The sequence below is a fragment of the Hemitrygon akajei genome, chromosome 14 (assembly GCF_048418815.1).
Source record: "Hemitrygon akajei chromosome 14, sHemAka1.3, whole genome shotgun sequence".
Lineage (NCBI taxonomy): Eukaryota > Metazoa > Chordata > Chondrichthyes > Myliobatiformes > Dasyatidae > Hemitrygon > Hemitrygon akajei.
The window spans coordinates 51,479,908-51,496,700 of record NC_133137.1 but is presented as its reverse complement, the minus strand read 5'-3'; the positions used below and the strand labels follow the sequence as shown (position 1 = coordinate 51,496,700).

Genomic DNA, 16,793 nt, shown 5'->3' with positions numbered 1-16,793 from the left:
TAAATGATGCACATTTTTACAAGAAAGAGCACACTAATAAAAATAAGCACAGTCCTTTGATTAACTTTATTACACATGTATATTGAAACATACAGTGAAATGCGTTGCTTGTGTCAAGTCAAATCGGTGAGGATTGTGCTGGGTGCAGCCCACAAGTGCTGCCACAGTTCTGGTGCCAACTCTGCATGCCCACAACTCACCAGCCCTAACTGTGTGTCTTTGGACTGTGGGAGGAAACTGGACCATACAGAGGAAACCCACACGGTCACGGAGAGAATGTACAAACTCCTTACAGACAGCAGCAGGAATTGAACCCCGATCGGTGCAAGCTGGTGCTGTAAGTTGATCCACCAGGTATTGTGTTACAATGTCACCCTGTGCTACCTTGCCATCCCTTTAGTGCACGGTGGACATGCCGCTGCTAAGTGATTAGGTTAGTGCAGGTTCAAGAACCAAATGGTTGAAGGGAAGTTCTTGAACTTGGTGAAGAGTGACCTCAGTACCTCCTGCAGAATGGGAGCTGTAAGAAGATGGCATGGCCCAGGTGGTGGTGATCTTTGGTGGATGTTGCCCTCTTGAGGAAGTGCCAGCTGGGACATCTTACCCTGGCCAGTTTGTAACTTTGCAGGTTTGTGTCTCGGCTTTGTGATCAGGTTTGTGTCTCGGCTTTGTGATCAGGTTTGTGTCTCGTCTCAGCTTTGTGATCAGGTTTTTGTCTCGTCTCGGCTTTGTGATCAGGTTTGTGTCTCGGCTTTGTGATCAGGTTTGTGTGTCGGCTTTGTGATCAGGTTTGTGTCTCGGCTTTGTGATCAGGTTTGTGTCTCGTCTCGGCTTTGTGATCAGGTTTGTGTCTCGGCTTTGTGATCACATTCGCAGGTGTTCCTGTGATGGATGGCTTCTGCCCTGGAAACTCAGATCCAGGTTGGTGCAATATCTGCTTCAGTCCCTGACCCACAGCAAAGTAGGCACAATCCTTGCCAAGCTGTCAGCACAATAAACCCATGCTTCTGGGAAATATCCTCTGTACAGTATTGATGTCACCTCACTTCTGGGGACATCATCTGCCCTTGGGCTGTCGGTCAGTGGTCCCTCCCCTTCCTGCCCAACACACAGACTCAAAACAGTTGTGCAGATCTCTGCAGGGGCATCATTGTCCTCTCCTCACGTTATCACCCTGTTGCTCAGTTTGCTGGTCTTCCTCACAGGACCCCTCGTTTGCCCTCAGGACCTGTTCCAGTCAAATGGGAGAGTCTGAATCTTCTCTGACTGACCCATCACTTCCTCAGTCAGCAAAGCCCTAGCCCCCTGACATGTCATGGCTCTACACTGAGAGCCCTTTTCTCTGACAGTATTGCTCTCAAGTACTGACCCATCACTTCCTCAGTCAGCAAAGCCCTAACCCCCCCCCAGGCTGTTTGATCCCTGTGCTCATAAATAGGAGAGTGGGTTGACAGTAGAGCATCCTTTATTGAGGGCACCAACCCACGCTGGAGTCTGGTACATCAGTGTATTGGGTCATATCTCCATGGCACTCTATTTCTGAAGGTACGGTTCCTCCCCAGCTTATGAATGCCAGACTTGGAGCCTGCACATCTAACCAAGCATTTGGGAGGCTGATGGGATGAATTTAAAGTCAAAATAAATTTACTATCAAAGTACGTACATGCTCAGTGGCCATGTTATTAGGCACAGGAGTGGAATTAGTAATTAGATGCCGGAATTAGCTTGTTTATTTCAGCTTTTTTCTTAAAGATGTGCTGGGTGTGTCCCGGCTACCGCTGCACCCCCGCATGCCTTGCAGATCGGTATCGGTCCATGGCCCAGACGTTGGGGACCACTGACTTGGGTCACATTTCTTCCCCATTCTGATGTTTGGTCTGAACACAACTAAACCTCGGGACCATGTCTGCATGCTTTGATGCATTGAGTTGCTGCTACATAATTGGCTGATTAGATATTTGCATTAATGAGCAGGTGTACCTAATAAAGTGGCCACTGAGTATATATCGCCATATACTGCCTTGAAATTAATTTTCTTGCAGGCATTTACAGGAAAATCAAGAAATACTTTAGAATTTATGGAAAGCTACAAATAACAAAGACTGGCAAACAAATGTTCAGATGAAGGCAAATTCAAAGTAAATTTATTATCAAAGTTCATGTATGCCACCATATTTAACCCTGACGTTCATTTTCCTGTGGACATACTCAATAAATCTATAGGATAATAACCAGAACAGAATCAATGTAAGACCACACTAACTATGGCATTCAACCAGGTACAAACAACAACTGTGCAAATACGAAAAGATAGAAATAATAATAATATATAAAAAAGCAATAAACATTGAGAACATGAGATGGAGTCCTTGAAAGTGAGTGTATAGCTTGTGGGAATATTTCAGTGATGGGGTGAGTGAAGTTACTTGCTTTGGTTCAAGTTGGTCATGTTGATAATTAATAAATAATACTGAGAACATGATTTGTAGAATCCTTGGAAATTAGTCCATAGGTTGTGGAATCTGTTGAGGTGAGTGAAGTTATCCACACTGGTTCAGAAGCCTGATGCTTGTAAGGTAATAACTGTTCCTGAACCTGGTGGTGTAGGACCTAATTTACTGGCTATGTGGGGGTGTACACTTCTGCCTGGGAACTTGATTCTTGGTCACATTTTGGGCTATGAGCAGTTCACAGGAGCTGTAACCTAGGAGTGGCCTGTAGATTCACTACATGTGGCTGATAGACTGGTTTGGGCTGAGTAGTAGTTGAGGAGAAACCAGATAAATATATGGGGGGGTTGCTGGGGAAGTAGGGTGTAGAATAGTTGATGTGGATCAAGTGAGGAGAGTTTTGCATGCAAGGCCTCTCTGCAGTCACCTATCGAGCTTTAATAGTGTTTTGAAAAAGATATACATTGGTCACATAACCCAAGATTCAGCACAACTATTCAGCAGAGTTAGATACCCAGTCAAGGTATCACTAACAGAGCTGTTAAGGCTACACTTTAATCATTTTAACTGGGTGGGGGGAGGGGCCTTCCAACGTGTAGGGTCAAAACAGGCTGCAAAGGGCTGTAGATTCAGCCAGCACTGCCATCAAGGCCATCTTCAAAATGTGGCTTCTCAGAGGGCAGCGTCCATCGTTAAAGACCCTCACCATCTGGGACATGTCCTCTTCTCCTCGAGGAAGAAGTACAGGAGGCTGCAGAGCCACACTGATCATTTTAAGAACGGCTTTAAGAAAGCTGCCATCAGCTTTCTGAACGGCCAATGAACACGACCTCAGTAATCCTCTTTGGCAATATTTACTTATTTTTGTAACTTGTGACAACAAACCTGATTCTGATAATTCTCTTTATAATTTGATTTCCACCTTAACGTAAAGTGAGTACAAAAATGTGTGTTATTTGCATGTACTCTACCTGGGCGTCCCTCTTGTAACTCTCACCTCTGGGTGTGTTAATCCAGTCACTGTCTCCATTAGCTGTTGATTCTCCTCCTTCACTCTCTTCCCAGTAAATTACAGACAGACATACTTTATTGATCCCGAGTACAGTGACAGTGTACCCTTAAACTGATATCCACAACTGAAATCCATCAGAATCAGGTTTTTTTCCCAAGTCTACAGTATATGATCTGAAATTTGTGATGTTGTGGCAGCAGAACAGTGCAAAGATAAAATTACTATAAATTAGAAAATAGTGTAAGGAAAGGAATAGTGGTGTCCATGGGTTCAACGACTGTTCACAAATCTGATGGTAGAGGGGGAGAAGCATTTCCTGAATCATTGAATGTGGATCTTCAGGCCTCTGTACCTCTTCTGCAATGAAAGTACTGAGAAGAGGTTATGTCCCAGATGATGAGGGTGCTTATTGATAGCTGCTTCCTTCTTAAGGCTCCACCTTTTAAAGGTGAGTGTACAGTGCCATGCAAAAGTCTTAGGCACATATAGGGTGCTTAATACTTTTACACAGTAATATATTTGTCAATGTGGAGCACAGTTTGTAAATCTGGCTGGAGTAAAGGATGTTGGGAATGGTGAGGGTGGAACGCTGTGGGACCCGTGGCTGAGAGGGAATGCCGGGGCGATGGAAGCATGGGTTTGAGACACCAGGCAAGGTCATTTGATTCCAGACTACTTGGTTTATTGATCAGTACAGAAAGTCTCTCTGGTGCTTCCTGCTCCCTCCCCTCTCCCTTCCCCTTTTCCCAACCATGATTCCCCTCTCCCTGCCCCCTTCCCACTCTCAGTCCGCAGTAGAGACCCAAATCTGAATCAGGTTTATCATCACTCACATATGTCATGAAATATGTGTGTTTTTTACTGCAGCAGCAGTCCAATGCAGTACATAAAATTACTACAGTACTGTGCAAAAGTCTTAGGCACCCCGGGGGGGGGGGGGGAGAGGGTGTGTGAGACTATTACACTATATAACTCATTAAACCTCACTGGTTGATAAATCTTGATCTCCATTATAAATAAAATGCAATGCCTTTTGAGAAAATTGGCATGAATTGGTATTGATGTGGTCAGCAAGTGCAAAAGCAGATTGATTTGGAGAGGAATTTGCAGTCAGAGGCAAACTATTCCTTCCCACCACTGACCTTCAGAAAAGGGTTGCACTTAGCTCGTGCTGATCTCCCAGGTTCATTTGGCAGGGTCTTCTGAGTGTAAATCACGTCTCTATGGGCTGGAAAATGGCAATCCGTGAAACAGTGGGGGCAAACTTAACAGCCATGTTTTATAATGCTGTTTATGTGGTAAATACATGCCAGTGATACTCATCGACATTTTATTCCATATCTGTCCTTTAACCTCTTAACTTTTTTAGCTTCATTATATATCATTCTTTGTTTTGTATAAAATTGTTGAATGTTGTTTTTTGCCTCATGTCACGCCCTGGCCAACACACCACAGCAAATTCCTAATACAGTGGATTCCAGTTAATTGGGCCATCAGTTAATCAGAGCAGCCACTTATTTGGGACAACTGTTGGAAAAACAAAATCTAATTGAGAAAATGGTGGAGATTTATTTGGGACACTATGCCATTTAATTGGGGGTGGTTTCTAAAGATGCATGTGCTTGTGTTCAGAGAGCAGTGGTTTTTGTTACTGATAGTTGGAAAGAGATGCACGCTAAGACCATTTAGACTTGGAGATGCCAGAAGTGGCTGGGAGTGACAGTGAAATAATCTCACTACTTCCAAATATGTTAAGAACTACAAGGAATTTGAAGGTCTTGACAATCATCTTGAATGCTGTAATGTAAACAAAGATTTGGAGGATGCAATAATGGAAAACATCAGTCTATTATCCGCACTAGGTGTCTGTGGTGATTTTGTTCATTTACAGTCAATGAAAAGAACATGGGAGAGTACACTGGATGAATTCCTCCATTCATACCTATTAGGAACTAATAGAGTTTTATAGTACTGTAATAGTATTGGTATGTTTTAATTTGTTATGTAGTCCATTTCAATACATAATTTGTTACTCAGTTAAACAGTATTTTGTCATTTTAGATACATTTTTAACTATTTCTATGAAACTTTGGCTAATTGGAGCAGCTGCCTAATTGGGCCAAAATGTACTGAGTCCCGATGTGTCCCAATAAACCAGAATCTATTGTACATGTATATGTGTGTGGTGATTAAAGTTGATCCTAGATTGTAAATGCATCTTGCCTTCATTCCTGTGGTTATGTTAGAAGTGAGAGGTATTTATTGTCAGTGAGTGTACACCTAATGCAGAGTGCAAGCTGACTCATTCACCACAGAATCAGATCTTCGGTTCACTGAGTCAACACCAACCCACTCCCAGTGTTCTTAACTTTTTATTGTCCGCCATGTTCCCATCAGATCTCCCCAGATTCTATAACTTATCTGCACATGGGGGCAACTTAGTGGCCAGTTTACCTACATTCAGAACATGTGATGAAACCCTGGCAGTCACAGGAGAATATGTAAACTCCACACAGCACCGGAGGTTGGGATTGAACCCGGGTTACTGGAGCCCTGAGGGGCTAATTTTGCTCGCTGTGCCATTCATACTTGACTGTGATCCTGTGGTGGAACTTTGCACAGTTTTGGTTCCCTTGCCTTAGAAAAAGGATTCACGAGCCTGGTTCTAGGGATGTGGGTTTACCTTTGAGCTGAGGTTGAGTAAATCAGTACCTCATTCCCTAGTATTTTGATGAGCAGGAGCTGTTTTGGAATTTACAACATTCTTACAGGGATTGATCGAGGCTGATCCCTCTGGCTGAAGGATCAGTCTTAGAATAAAGGGACAAAGATGAGTAATTTGTCAAAGAGCAACTTGGAATCAGCCCTTTTGATTACTGCTATTTTACAGTTTGGTTAAAGATAGTTTAGCTGTATTTGTCACGTGTATATTGAAACATACAGTGAAATGTGTCATCTGTGTCAAATCAGCGAGATTGTGCTGGGGCAACCCACAAGTGTTGCCGTGCTTCTGGCACCAACATAACATGCTGCCAACTCACCAACCCTAATCTGTATGTGTTTGCAATTTGGGAGGAAACTGGAGCAACCAGAGGAAATCCACGCAGTCATAGGGAAAATATTCAAACTCCTTACAGACAGAGTTGAGAATCCATCCCTGATCTTACAGCTGGCGTTGTAAAAGATTGATCTAACTGCTAGCTATTGTGCCAATTACAAGTTGATCACTGGATAATGTTTGCCTGATTTTTTTTCATGCACGTTTCAAAGTTGTTGAAATGAGTCTGTCCCAACAGGAGAAGGAGCTGGAGCTGGAGCAGCTGACCAAGGAGCTGAGGCAAGTCAATCTCCAACAGTTCATCCAGCAGACAGGAACCAAGGTCACAGTACTTCCCGCTGAACCGACAGAGGAAGAGCTGTCTGCAGCCCAAGAGAAAGGTCAGGATGAGCCTGTCTCTGTCCCTGCTTATCTAGATCAGCAGCCAAAATTCAGCTCATTGTCACATACACAAAATTACACCTGTGCTCTGCTGCAACTAAAGACTTGTTTGCGGCAGCACCACTGGCACACAGCAACAGATAGACAGCATTCTTGAGAGAAACATAAATGGACCAGCAGAGATTTTCTATCATTAGGTGTTATTCCTATTAATAAACAGGTTTAATACTCTTTTTAAGATGCTACACAAAATAGTATAATGAATGTTCCAGCGAACAGTTAGATTAAAGGAACAGGGACCTTAGAGAGTTTAAAGGAATTGGTATTGGTTTATTATTGTCATATTTACTGAGACGGTGCAGACTGTTCATACTGATCGAGTCATTACTGTTGACCGTTGGTCAGTGGAACTATAGGAAACTCATTACACAGCTTTGAATTGTTTGAAGCTCACACTTTGTTGTCTCTACACAAACAACCACGTAACTATGTTGACTCTGAGCCAACAACGTAGAACCTGAATTCTTCTCTTCCCTGTGTACCAATGGTCACTCTGACAACTTTTCCCATTTATAACACTGAAATAGGGGATCTCCGTTGGCCAGATGATCGATCCTTTCTTCTTCAAGCCCCTGGCCTGGGGGTTCTTCCTCGCAACGGTGATTCTCTGGAGCTATCGCTGATAGTGCAATCAAAGTGTCCACTTTTGTATTCATTTCTTACCAATTCAAATTTTGCATTCCAGTGTCATTGGCTGGAGGTCATGTGTCTGACCTTAACACCATTTTACTGGCTCTGCTCCAGGCCAGCATCCATTTATTGCCCCCTTCCCAGCAAGTGACAATCAGTAATGGTTTTCTGTTCTCAGTCAGCCACCAGCTTGAATCACACAGACCAGACTCAAACCCCAATGTTCACAAATCTACATGATATATCTAACCAAAGAACACCTCACAAATAACTTATTTGGAAATGATCCTAGTTCAGCAGATCACCTGAGGCATCATTGTGTCTACTTTAAAAACACTGATCAAGCCAAAGTTCAAAAAGTTCAAAGTACATTTATTATCAAAGTATGCATTCATATATACAGCCTTCAGATTAGTTTCCTAACAGGCAGCCACAAAACAAAGAAACCCAAAAACACACCCCATGTATGCATATAAAAAAGACTAACACCCAGTGTGCAATGGAAAAAAAACATCATGCAAACATTAACCACAAGCAAATAGTGTTTCTGAACTGAAGACTGTAAAGAGAGCGTAGAACCGGCCTCTTCCTCACGCTGAACTTCTCAATCTATCTGATCAGCGGGTTTTTCCGCTGGACCTCGCCACCTTGATTTAGCCTGTAAATCTCTGTCGCGTCAATATGTTCTGGGGCCTAGACCCTGAGGCTTCGATTCGGTCTGTACCCAACCTTACGCACCCCTCCATGCACTCGGCATTGGGCCCCTCACCTCACCTCGGTTCTGCCACATCGAATTGCCTCCAAGACCAAAGCCAAGCGACTGGCTCACAAAATGGAGAACACAGTCTGTTCATCAAATGGCAGCCTCTATCTCCTCTCTCCTGGCAAGAACAAAGGCCATAAGACATGGTTGAACAAAGGCAATTGTTTTGTCTGTTTCCACTGTCCTTGATTCATTCGATTGCAACATTTTCTTTCATATTTCAAATCCACCAAGGCCAACAATTACACAGAGCATTGAGCTAGAACAAGGTTAAACAATGTAGATCCTGAGGTCAAGGGCCCATCTTATTGACTAGGGAACCATTCAGTCATCTTAATGCAGCCAGGTAGAAGCTGTTCTTGAACCTTGTGGAATGTGCTTTCAGGCTTTTTACCTTCTGCCTGATAGGAGGGGAGAAGAGAGAATGTCTGGGATGGGTGGGTCTTTAATTATGTTGGCTGCTTTACTGAGGCAGTGAGAAATATAGACAGGGTCTGTGGAGGGGTGGCTGGTTTTCATGATGTGTTCACAACTCTCTGCTGTTTCTTGTGGCCTAGGCAGACCAGTTGCCATAGCAAGCTGTGATGCATCCAGTAGGATGCTTTCTATGGTGCATTGATAAAAATTAGGAAGGGAACTTACTGGTAGTTGTTGCCATCAGGTTATAGGCCTCATTGTGGCGATATAGGAGGCTTTGGACCGACATGTCAAAATGGGAGTGGAAGCAGAAGCAGATGGTAACTGGGAAATCCTGCCTGTTTTTGGCAGACGAATGAAGGGCTGTTCAGTTTTGCAATTGAGCAGAGATTGAGTGGACATGGGACTGCATTCCTCATTGAGAGGGGATATAATAATCTGGATGCCAGGAAGATATCACCACTGGCTGAGGAGTCTAGGACTAGGAGCTATCTTCTCACAATACGTCAACCTTTATGGAGTGAGATGAGCTATTTCTCAATGCAGAGGGTGTCCAATTGTTGGAACTGCTTTCCCCAGAGGGTTGGGGAGACTCAGACATTGAATTCATTCAGAACAGAGACATGTGGATTTTACAACAAAGGACAGTCCTGGAAAATGGTGGCCAATCAGATCAGACATATCTCAACGAATGCTCTGTGTTGATTGGCTGCTTATTCTTAAAGTAAAATCATCTTCCATGCCCTTAATCTCTTATATTTAATCTTGTTACACTGTTGCTGTGGAAACAGTCTGTTTCTTATAGAAACACTCAGAAAATGGGTCGGGCAGCATCTATGGAAGTGAATAAACAGTCGACGTTTTGGGCTGAGCATGGGAAAGGAAGGGAGAAGATACCAGAATAAAAGGGTGGGAGGTGGGGAGATGGTGGGGGAAGAGGTCAAGGGCTGGAAGATGATGGGTGAAGCCAGGTGTGTGAAGGGTTGAAGAAGGAATCTGATGGGAGAGGAGAGTGGACCATAGCAGAAAGGGAACGAGGAGTGGACCCAGGGCGAAGACATAAGCAGGTGAGAAGAGGTAAAAGGTCAGAGTGGGGAAGGGGTGTATTTTTTAACCAGAAGGAGAAATCTATATTCATGCCATCAGGTTTGGAGGCTACTCAGACAGGACATAAGAGGAAGCCATGTCAGAACTGGAATGGGATCTCATGGAGAATCTCTTTGGACACCTCTGTAAAATACCCTTTGGCAGCCTCCTGCATTTTAAATGCAACTGCTCCAGATTTTCAAGAATTTCTTCATATTTGTCTTGTTTCTTACCAGGCATTATTGTTGCCTGAGATGTATCTGCCTTATCAAGCTAACACTGAAATGCACCCTTTCAACCCAGCCACTCCTTGTTGAGTGCTTTCCAAATCTTACCAATCTCTGGATAAGAACAATTTTGTTTTAATCCTGAAGTTTTCTATCCAATTTACTTAATTCAAAAGCTAGAAGTAACTAATCAAAGTAGATGTGTGTCACCATATACAACCCTGAGACTCATTTACTTACAGGTGTATGCATTAAATCCAATAATCGTAATAGAATCAATGGAAGACTGCCAGACAGACAACCAGTTTGCAAAAGACAACAGACTGTGCAAAAACACCAATAAAAATAGTAATAATAAATAAACAATAAATATCAAGAACATGAAATAGAGAGTCCTTCAAAGCGAGTCCATAGGTTGTGGGAACGGTTCAGTAATGGGAGGAGTGATGTTATCCGCTCCTGGTTGAGGGGTAATAGCTGTTTGTGAACCTGATGGTGTTCCTGCAGTGAGAAAGGGCATATGACCTGGGTGGTGGGGTGCTGCTTTCCTGCGACAAGGCTTCCTGAAGATGTGCTCAATGGTGGGTTCATCCGCAATGACCTTGGGAAGTATCCACTAATTTTTGTAGGATTTTCCGTTCAAGGGCATTGGTGTTTGTATATCTGGTTGTGATGTAGCTAGTCAATATACTCTCTACTACACATTTATAGACATTTGTCAAATTTTCAGCTGTCATGTCGAATCTTTGCAAACTCCTAAGGAAGTGGAGGTGCTGCCGTGCTTCTTCATAATGGCACTTGCCTGCTGCGTATAGGACAGGCCCTCTGAACATTGCTGACCCTCTCCACCTCTGATCCCCTGATGAGAACTGGCTCATAGACCACTGGTTTCCTCCTGAACTCCTTGGTCTTACTGTTGTGGCACCACTCAGCCAATCATAGAGACCTACTGCACAGAAACAGGCCCTTTGGCCCATCAAGTTCCGCCTTCACCCATACCCCGAGCTAGGTGGTAGTCGAAAGTGCAATCTTCTGATCCATAATCAGATATTTTATCCATTGCGCCATTGTCCTACACTATGGGTTTGACAAGTTAGTTATTAGTAACTAACTTGTCACATCCTTTCACAATCCCCAAGACTGCCTTCTGCATACTGGTTCTGTTTTCAGTTTTAAATAACTTCTGAAACTTCACTGAGATGGTTCACACTGAGGACGTATGGATTTTTGCACGATTGGTGCTGAAGGTTGTTCCTTGAAGTGATTTGAGGTGGAGGAGGCAGGATTCAAGTGAAGGAAAGGTTATAGCTTTGAAGGAGTCGATTTTGCAAAAGGATAAGCAGAATGGGAGAGGACAGAAGAAATATTTGAAAGTGAAAGTAGTTACGGTTGACTAAGATTGTTGTTTTATCTACACAACAGCTTTTCTTCCCCCTGGCCCAGTGAATGGTAGGGTGTGGAGAGAGCTACAGAGCAGAGAGACCCTAGGGGCACAAGTACATACTTTTCTAAAGGTGTGACAGTCATAGACAGGGTTGTGAAGAAGGTATTTTCATGCTGACCTTTATCAGTCAGGCACTGAATACAGGAGTTGGGACCTTGTGTCACAACCGTACTAGTTGCTGGGAGAGTACACTTGTGCTCAGTTCTGTCACCCAGCTGAGGGAAGGACGTCATTAAACTGGAAAGGGTGCAGAAAAAGATTCACAAGGAAGCTGCTGCACCCGGATTTCTTGAGTTGTAAGGAGGGACTGGATCTCATGGGACTTTTTATAAAATTAAGAGGTGGATGGTCTTTTTTATTGTTGGGGTAAGGGAGTCTAATACTTGAAAATATGGAGCAAGCTGCCAGAGGAAGTGGTAGAGGTGGGTACACTTACAATGTTTAAAAGACATTTATACAGATACATGGATAGAAAAGGTGCAGAGGGAGATGGGCCGAATGCAGGCAATTGGGATGAGCACAGTCAGACCTGCTGTACGACTCTATGAGTCTGTAATTGCATCATGAGCAAGTTTGAGAAATGATCCCAGATAATTGCCAATTAGAAAGAACAGTTGAAAATGCAAATAGAGCTGTTTAACATTAATTATAAAAAAGGAAGAATGGTAAAATGTTAAAATGAATAGTGTTCTGTGAGGATGCATAATGAATTTGTAACAAATGACTCAACGCATCCTCACCTCGCACATGGTTTTGACCGGGAAGTGGTACATGGACAGGATAGATGCAGGCATAGGCAAATGGGACTAGCTCAGACAGACATCTCGGTCAGCATAAGAAAGTTGGGCTGAATGGTCTCATTCTGTCCTGCGTAACTCTGTGACTCTATAACTTGTGTTATTGCATTATGATCAAAGATGAGAAATAGGCCCAAGTACTTTCCATTAAGAAAGAATGGTTAAAAATGGAAAAAGAGAGGCCTAACATTAATAATAAAGGATGTGTTTAGACCAATAGTAGACTAGACCGGGTTTAATAATTTGCTGGTTGTACGAGGCTGGGTGGGAATGTGAGCAATGAGAACACAGAACATAGACACAGCAGCACCGTGCAGGCCATTCGGCCCACAGTGTTGTGCTGACCTTTTAACCTACTCTAAGATCAATTTAACCCTTCTCTCACACATAGCTCTCTATTTTTCTTTCATTCATGTGCCGATCTAAGAGTCTGTTAACTGGCCCTAATGTATCTGCCTCTACCTGGCAGGGCATTGTACACACCCACCACTCTGTAAAAAACAAAAACCTTACCTCTGACATTCTCCCCCCCCCCCCCCCCCATACTTTCCAGCAATCACCTTAAAATTATGCCTCATCATTGCTGCCCTAGGAAAAGGTCTCTGGCTGTCCACTCTATCTATGTCTGTTATCATCTCGTACACTTCTATCAAGTCACATCTCATCCTCCTTCACTCCAGAGAGCAAAGTCCTTCCTCGCCCAACCTGTCCTCATAATAGGTGCTCTCTAATCTAGGCAGCGTCCTGGTAAATCTCCTCTGCAGCCTCTAAAGAATTCAGAGATTCTGCATAGGGGTGTGGGAAATGTTACATAAACACACAGGGAAGTGGCTCATCGATTGCACTTTGGTATAACGATTTGGAAGCTAGAATATTTTTCAGAGAATGGTGTTGTTGGTGTTAGAGGGGTGCTGGTGTACCTGTTCAAGAGACACAGAAATTAAACAAGTTGGGTTTATTGTGATGTGCACATACAATGAAAAGCAATGTCACAGGCACCATGATTCAGAACGTAAATTATACAATTCAGTGGAGGGAATAATGGTGCCAAAATTGAGTGCAGAAAAACACGATCAGAGGCAAGCCCGCAGTAGTGCAAGAGGTTCCGTTGCTAAGGTAGTGTTAGGATTGTGCAGGTCGGTTCAAGAAGCTGATGGTCGTAGGAAAATAGCTATTCCAGAGCCTGGTGGTGTGAGATTTCAGGCTTTTGCACAATGGCATGAAGCAGCAGGAAGAGGGCATGACGCAGATGGTGGGGTCCTTGATGATGGATGCCTCCTTCTTGCGGCTGTGCCACTGAAGGACCACACTGTCTGTCACTCTCTGCAGCCTCCTGCATTCATATGTGCTGGAATTGCCAGACTGTAATGCAACCAGTCAGGATACTTTCAACAGCGCCTCTGTAAAAGTTTGTTAGAGTGTTTGGTGACAAGCTGAACCTCCTTAATCTAAGTAAAGATGCTGGCACACCTTCTCAATGATTGCATCAATGTGCTGGGCAAAGGACCAACTAAGCTCAGAATGGGCGGATGAGATCAACAGAGATATCCAGTGCAACACTTTGTGGAGAGCAAAGGGCATGATGAGATGCAAAAGAAGTTATGGAGATCTACTAGAACCAAGGAAGACCCCAGTTGTGACGTATACTTGTACCACTGGACCCAGCTGCTGCCCAAACTTAAGAGTGGAACGGCCCCAATGCAACGGCTTTTCCACTTTAAACACAACTCTCCTGCACTGGTTCCCTGTCATCATCAGATTTGACAGACCATCACCACATAACAATTACAGCACGGATACTACCCTAAGATTCACTCACGGTAGTAGGCATCCACCGTAGAACCGAAAAGTACAATCGAATCAATGTAAAACTACACATAAAGACTGACAAACATCCAATGTGCAAAAGAAGACAAACAGTACAAATAAAATAAATAATACTGAGAATTGAGTTGCAGAGTCCATAGGTTGTGGAATCAGTCAAGAGTTGTGGTGAGGGACGTTATCCACGCTGGTTCAGGGTTGTGGGGTAATAACTTCCTGAACCTGGCAGTGTGGGTCCTAAGAGCTTCCCTAGGTCACATTCCTCATGGAATTGCTAGTGACAGAGTCAGTGCAGAACAAATCAGATTAGTTAGGATTCTAGAAAAGTGCACATGACTGGGACACCAAACTGTGTTTTTGTAAAGGTCTGCCTGGTTGAAAAATGGATGTTCATGTTATTGTCGGCAGTAAGATGAATTAATTTTGTTTTTTAATGAGTGGTTTCTCCCCTCCTGCAGGGTCTCTGACTACTACAGGTTCCCTGAAGTGGCCTACCTCAGCACGGCAGCTGCCCAGTAATCTAAGGACTCTGCAGAATCCTCTGATTTCGGGCTTCAACCCAGAAGGCATCTACGTATAATGAGATTACTCCCATCAGTGAAGCCACGAGGAGAGTTGCAGAAGTTGCTGGTTACTCTCTGACCCGCAGTAGTTGTGTTAAATTTGTTGATTCTGTGCCTTACACTGAGTTGGAGCCCTGTAACCAGCCAGTCACAGATGCCCGGGACAGATGGGTAAATGAGGATATATTCCTTGCGGAGCTAGCCAGTGTTGCTGTCCCACTACGGAATGTCTGTTCCACTCAAGGTGAACTTGCTTGGGGGTTCCAGTTGTGGAATGTAGGCAGAAGTTATTTTGGAGACTTGTGATGGTATTGGTTCACTTTTAAAAACATTGTTCAATTTTATTCGGAGTTTAATCCCACTCTTCCCTACCCTCAAAGCAAAAAGGCCCAGTAATGATGGTAAGAAATTTTTGTCAGTATTTTCAAAATTAGATTTTTTTCAAAGCAATGTCTATGTGTCACAACAATGGGAAGAGGAGGTGTGTTTTGTCTGGGATGCACATAACGTGTTACGTGAAGTGAAAATCATGGTGAAGATGCACTTCACAGGAAGAGTTTTCTTTAAATCAAACACTGGGCAACTCTAAGGCCCCTTTCCAAAATGCCAAATAATAAGATAATTTCAGACATTGAACTTTGCATTGCACTGTTTGTGGCTAGTCAGTGAGGACTGAACCCTGTTTTGCTGCTACTATTCCAAACTTTCAGCAGATGCACGGAAAGAGCCAGCCACCGCGAGACAGCGGAGAGAGCCGGCAGTGCAATTAGTTAACAATGAGTGAATTTCCAACTTCGTTATCGTCGCTGATTCAGAGCCCAGTAGGTTTCAATAACCGGGGGGAGAAAATATCAGGCCTTCAGAGAAATGAGGACAGAGTGAGCAGTGTTCAGAGCGCATGTATATTTTATATATCTCAGTGAATGCAAAATAGAAGTGGCTGTCAGATTTGGGAAATCACTGTTCTAGCTAAGGCAGGGGGGAGCTTGCCGGATTCTGATTATGTATATAGTAAATAAAATATTTAGATCTTATTTTTTGGCTTTACCAGTGTATATGGGTATGTAAAATTAATATAAGATTCAGTTTAATAGCATTACTTTTATATTATACCAAGTGCCAATTTTACACATGCACGGTCTGAACACATTGTGTTTAAGTGTATGGGAAGAAGATACCAGTTTGTCAGAACAATCACTCTGTAAATCCTATTTATTAAGTGATGCTCTGTGTTATTCAGAGACTCGTGTGCTATATATTTTCAATGCCATGCATGTAATTACCACTAAGCTGAATGCAAAGTATTAATATTTCAGTATTATTTGGTGCAAAGGAACGTACTATAAAGCAAAATTGATTTTATCACGTCTTCTTTACTTATTTCAAGCTTTAAAGTTGTATCATTGTGAATTTTAAACAACACTGTCCTGAACCATAATGCAGAGTAGAATAAACATGTCCATTGAAAGAATTGTAATGTGGTTTGTTTCTTTACTCTTCTGCTAAATGCCTGCAGCACCTTAACTCCACATGTTGTGCTCAAAATACACCCCCCACCACAAAGAACACAGTGGGTTTTCTGGTTTGGTTTTAAGTAATGGTGAAGCATGCAGATCTGCACAAGTGTTAAACTGCGATATCTTTGGGGTTTGTGGCTCAGTTAGTTTTTAAGTTGGTAGGGATAGTTTTTGGGAACTGTGTTGGGAGTCAGGTTAGGGTGTAAGGGTGGGGTGGGGAAGTGAGAGGTCAGGGGTAATAAATGTAGAGTGGGTGTGTGGGGGGAAGAGCCAGGGGTCACTGTTCAGGATGCAGCACTCCATTTGGATGCCCACTATCCCTGGAGGCCCATGATCAGTGGGTCTTGTCTTGTCCCTACTGCACCAACCACCACCACTGGGCTATAAACGTGCAGGAGCAGACCTTGCTCAAGGATACACACACTGCCTCGGCTGAGGCTCGAAATAATGACCTTCAGATCTCTGGCCCAAAGCCTTAACCACGCCCAGAGGTCAGCTAGCCTGGAGTTTGAGGCCTAGAGGTCAAAGTCTGGTGATGAGTGAGTCATGGAGCCATTACTCAGA

The 16,793-nt window shown here is 43.4% G+C and overlaps 1 protein-coding gene across 4 annotated transcripts in view; it reads left to right on the top strand.

The window, feature by feature from the left end:
• rassf8b (Ras association domain family member 8b) overlaps positions 1–16,183 on the top strand; it is a 128,880-nt gene extending 112,697 nt beyond the window's left edge. For all 4 annotated transcript variants that reach the window (XM_073066051.1, XM_073066052.1, XM_073066054.1 and 1 more), the window contains 2 exons: positions 6,759–6,900; positions 14,608–16,183. In XM_073066051.1, coding sequence (XP_072922152.1) covers positions 6,759–6,900; positions 14,608–14,729 — 264 coding nt within the window. In that variant the 3' untranslated portion in view covers positions 14,730–16,183. The remainder of the gene's footprint in view (positions 1–6,758; positions 6,901–14,607) is intronic.
• Positions 16,184–16,793: the final 610 nt, after the last annotated feature.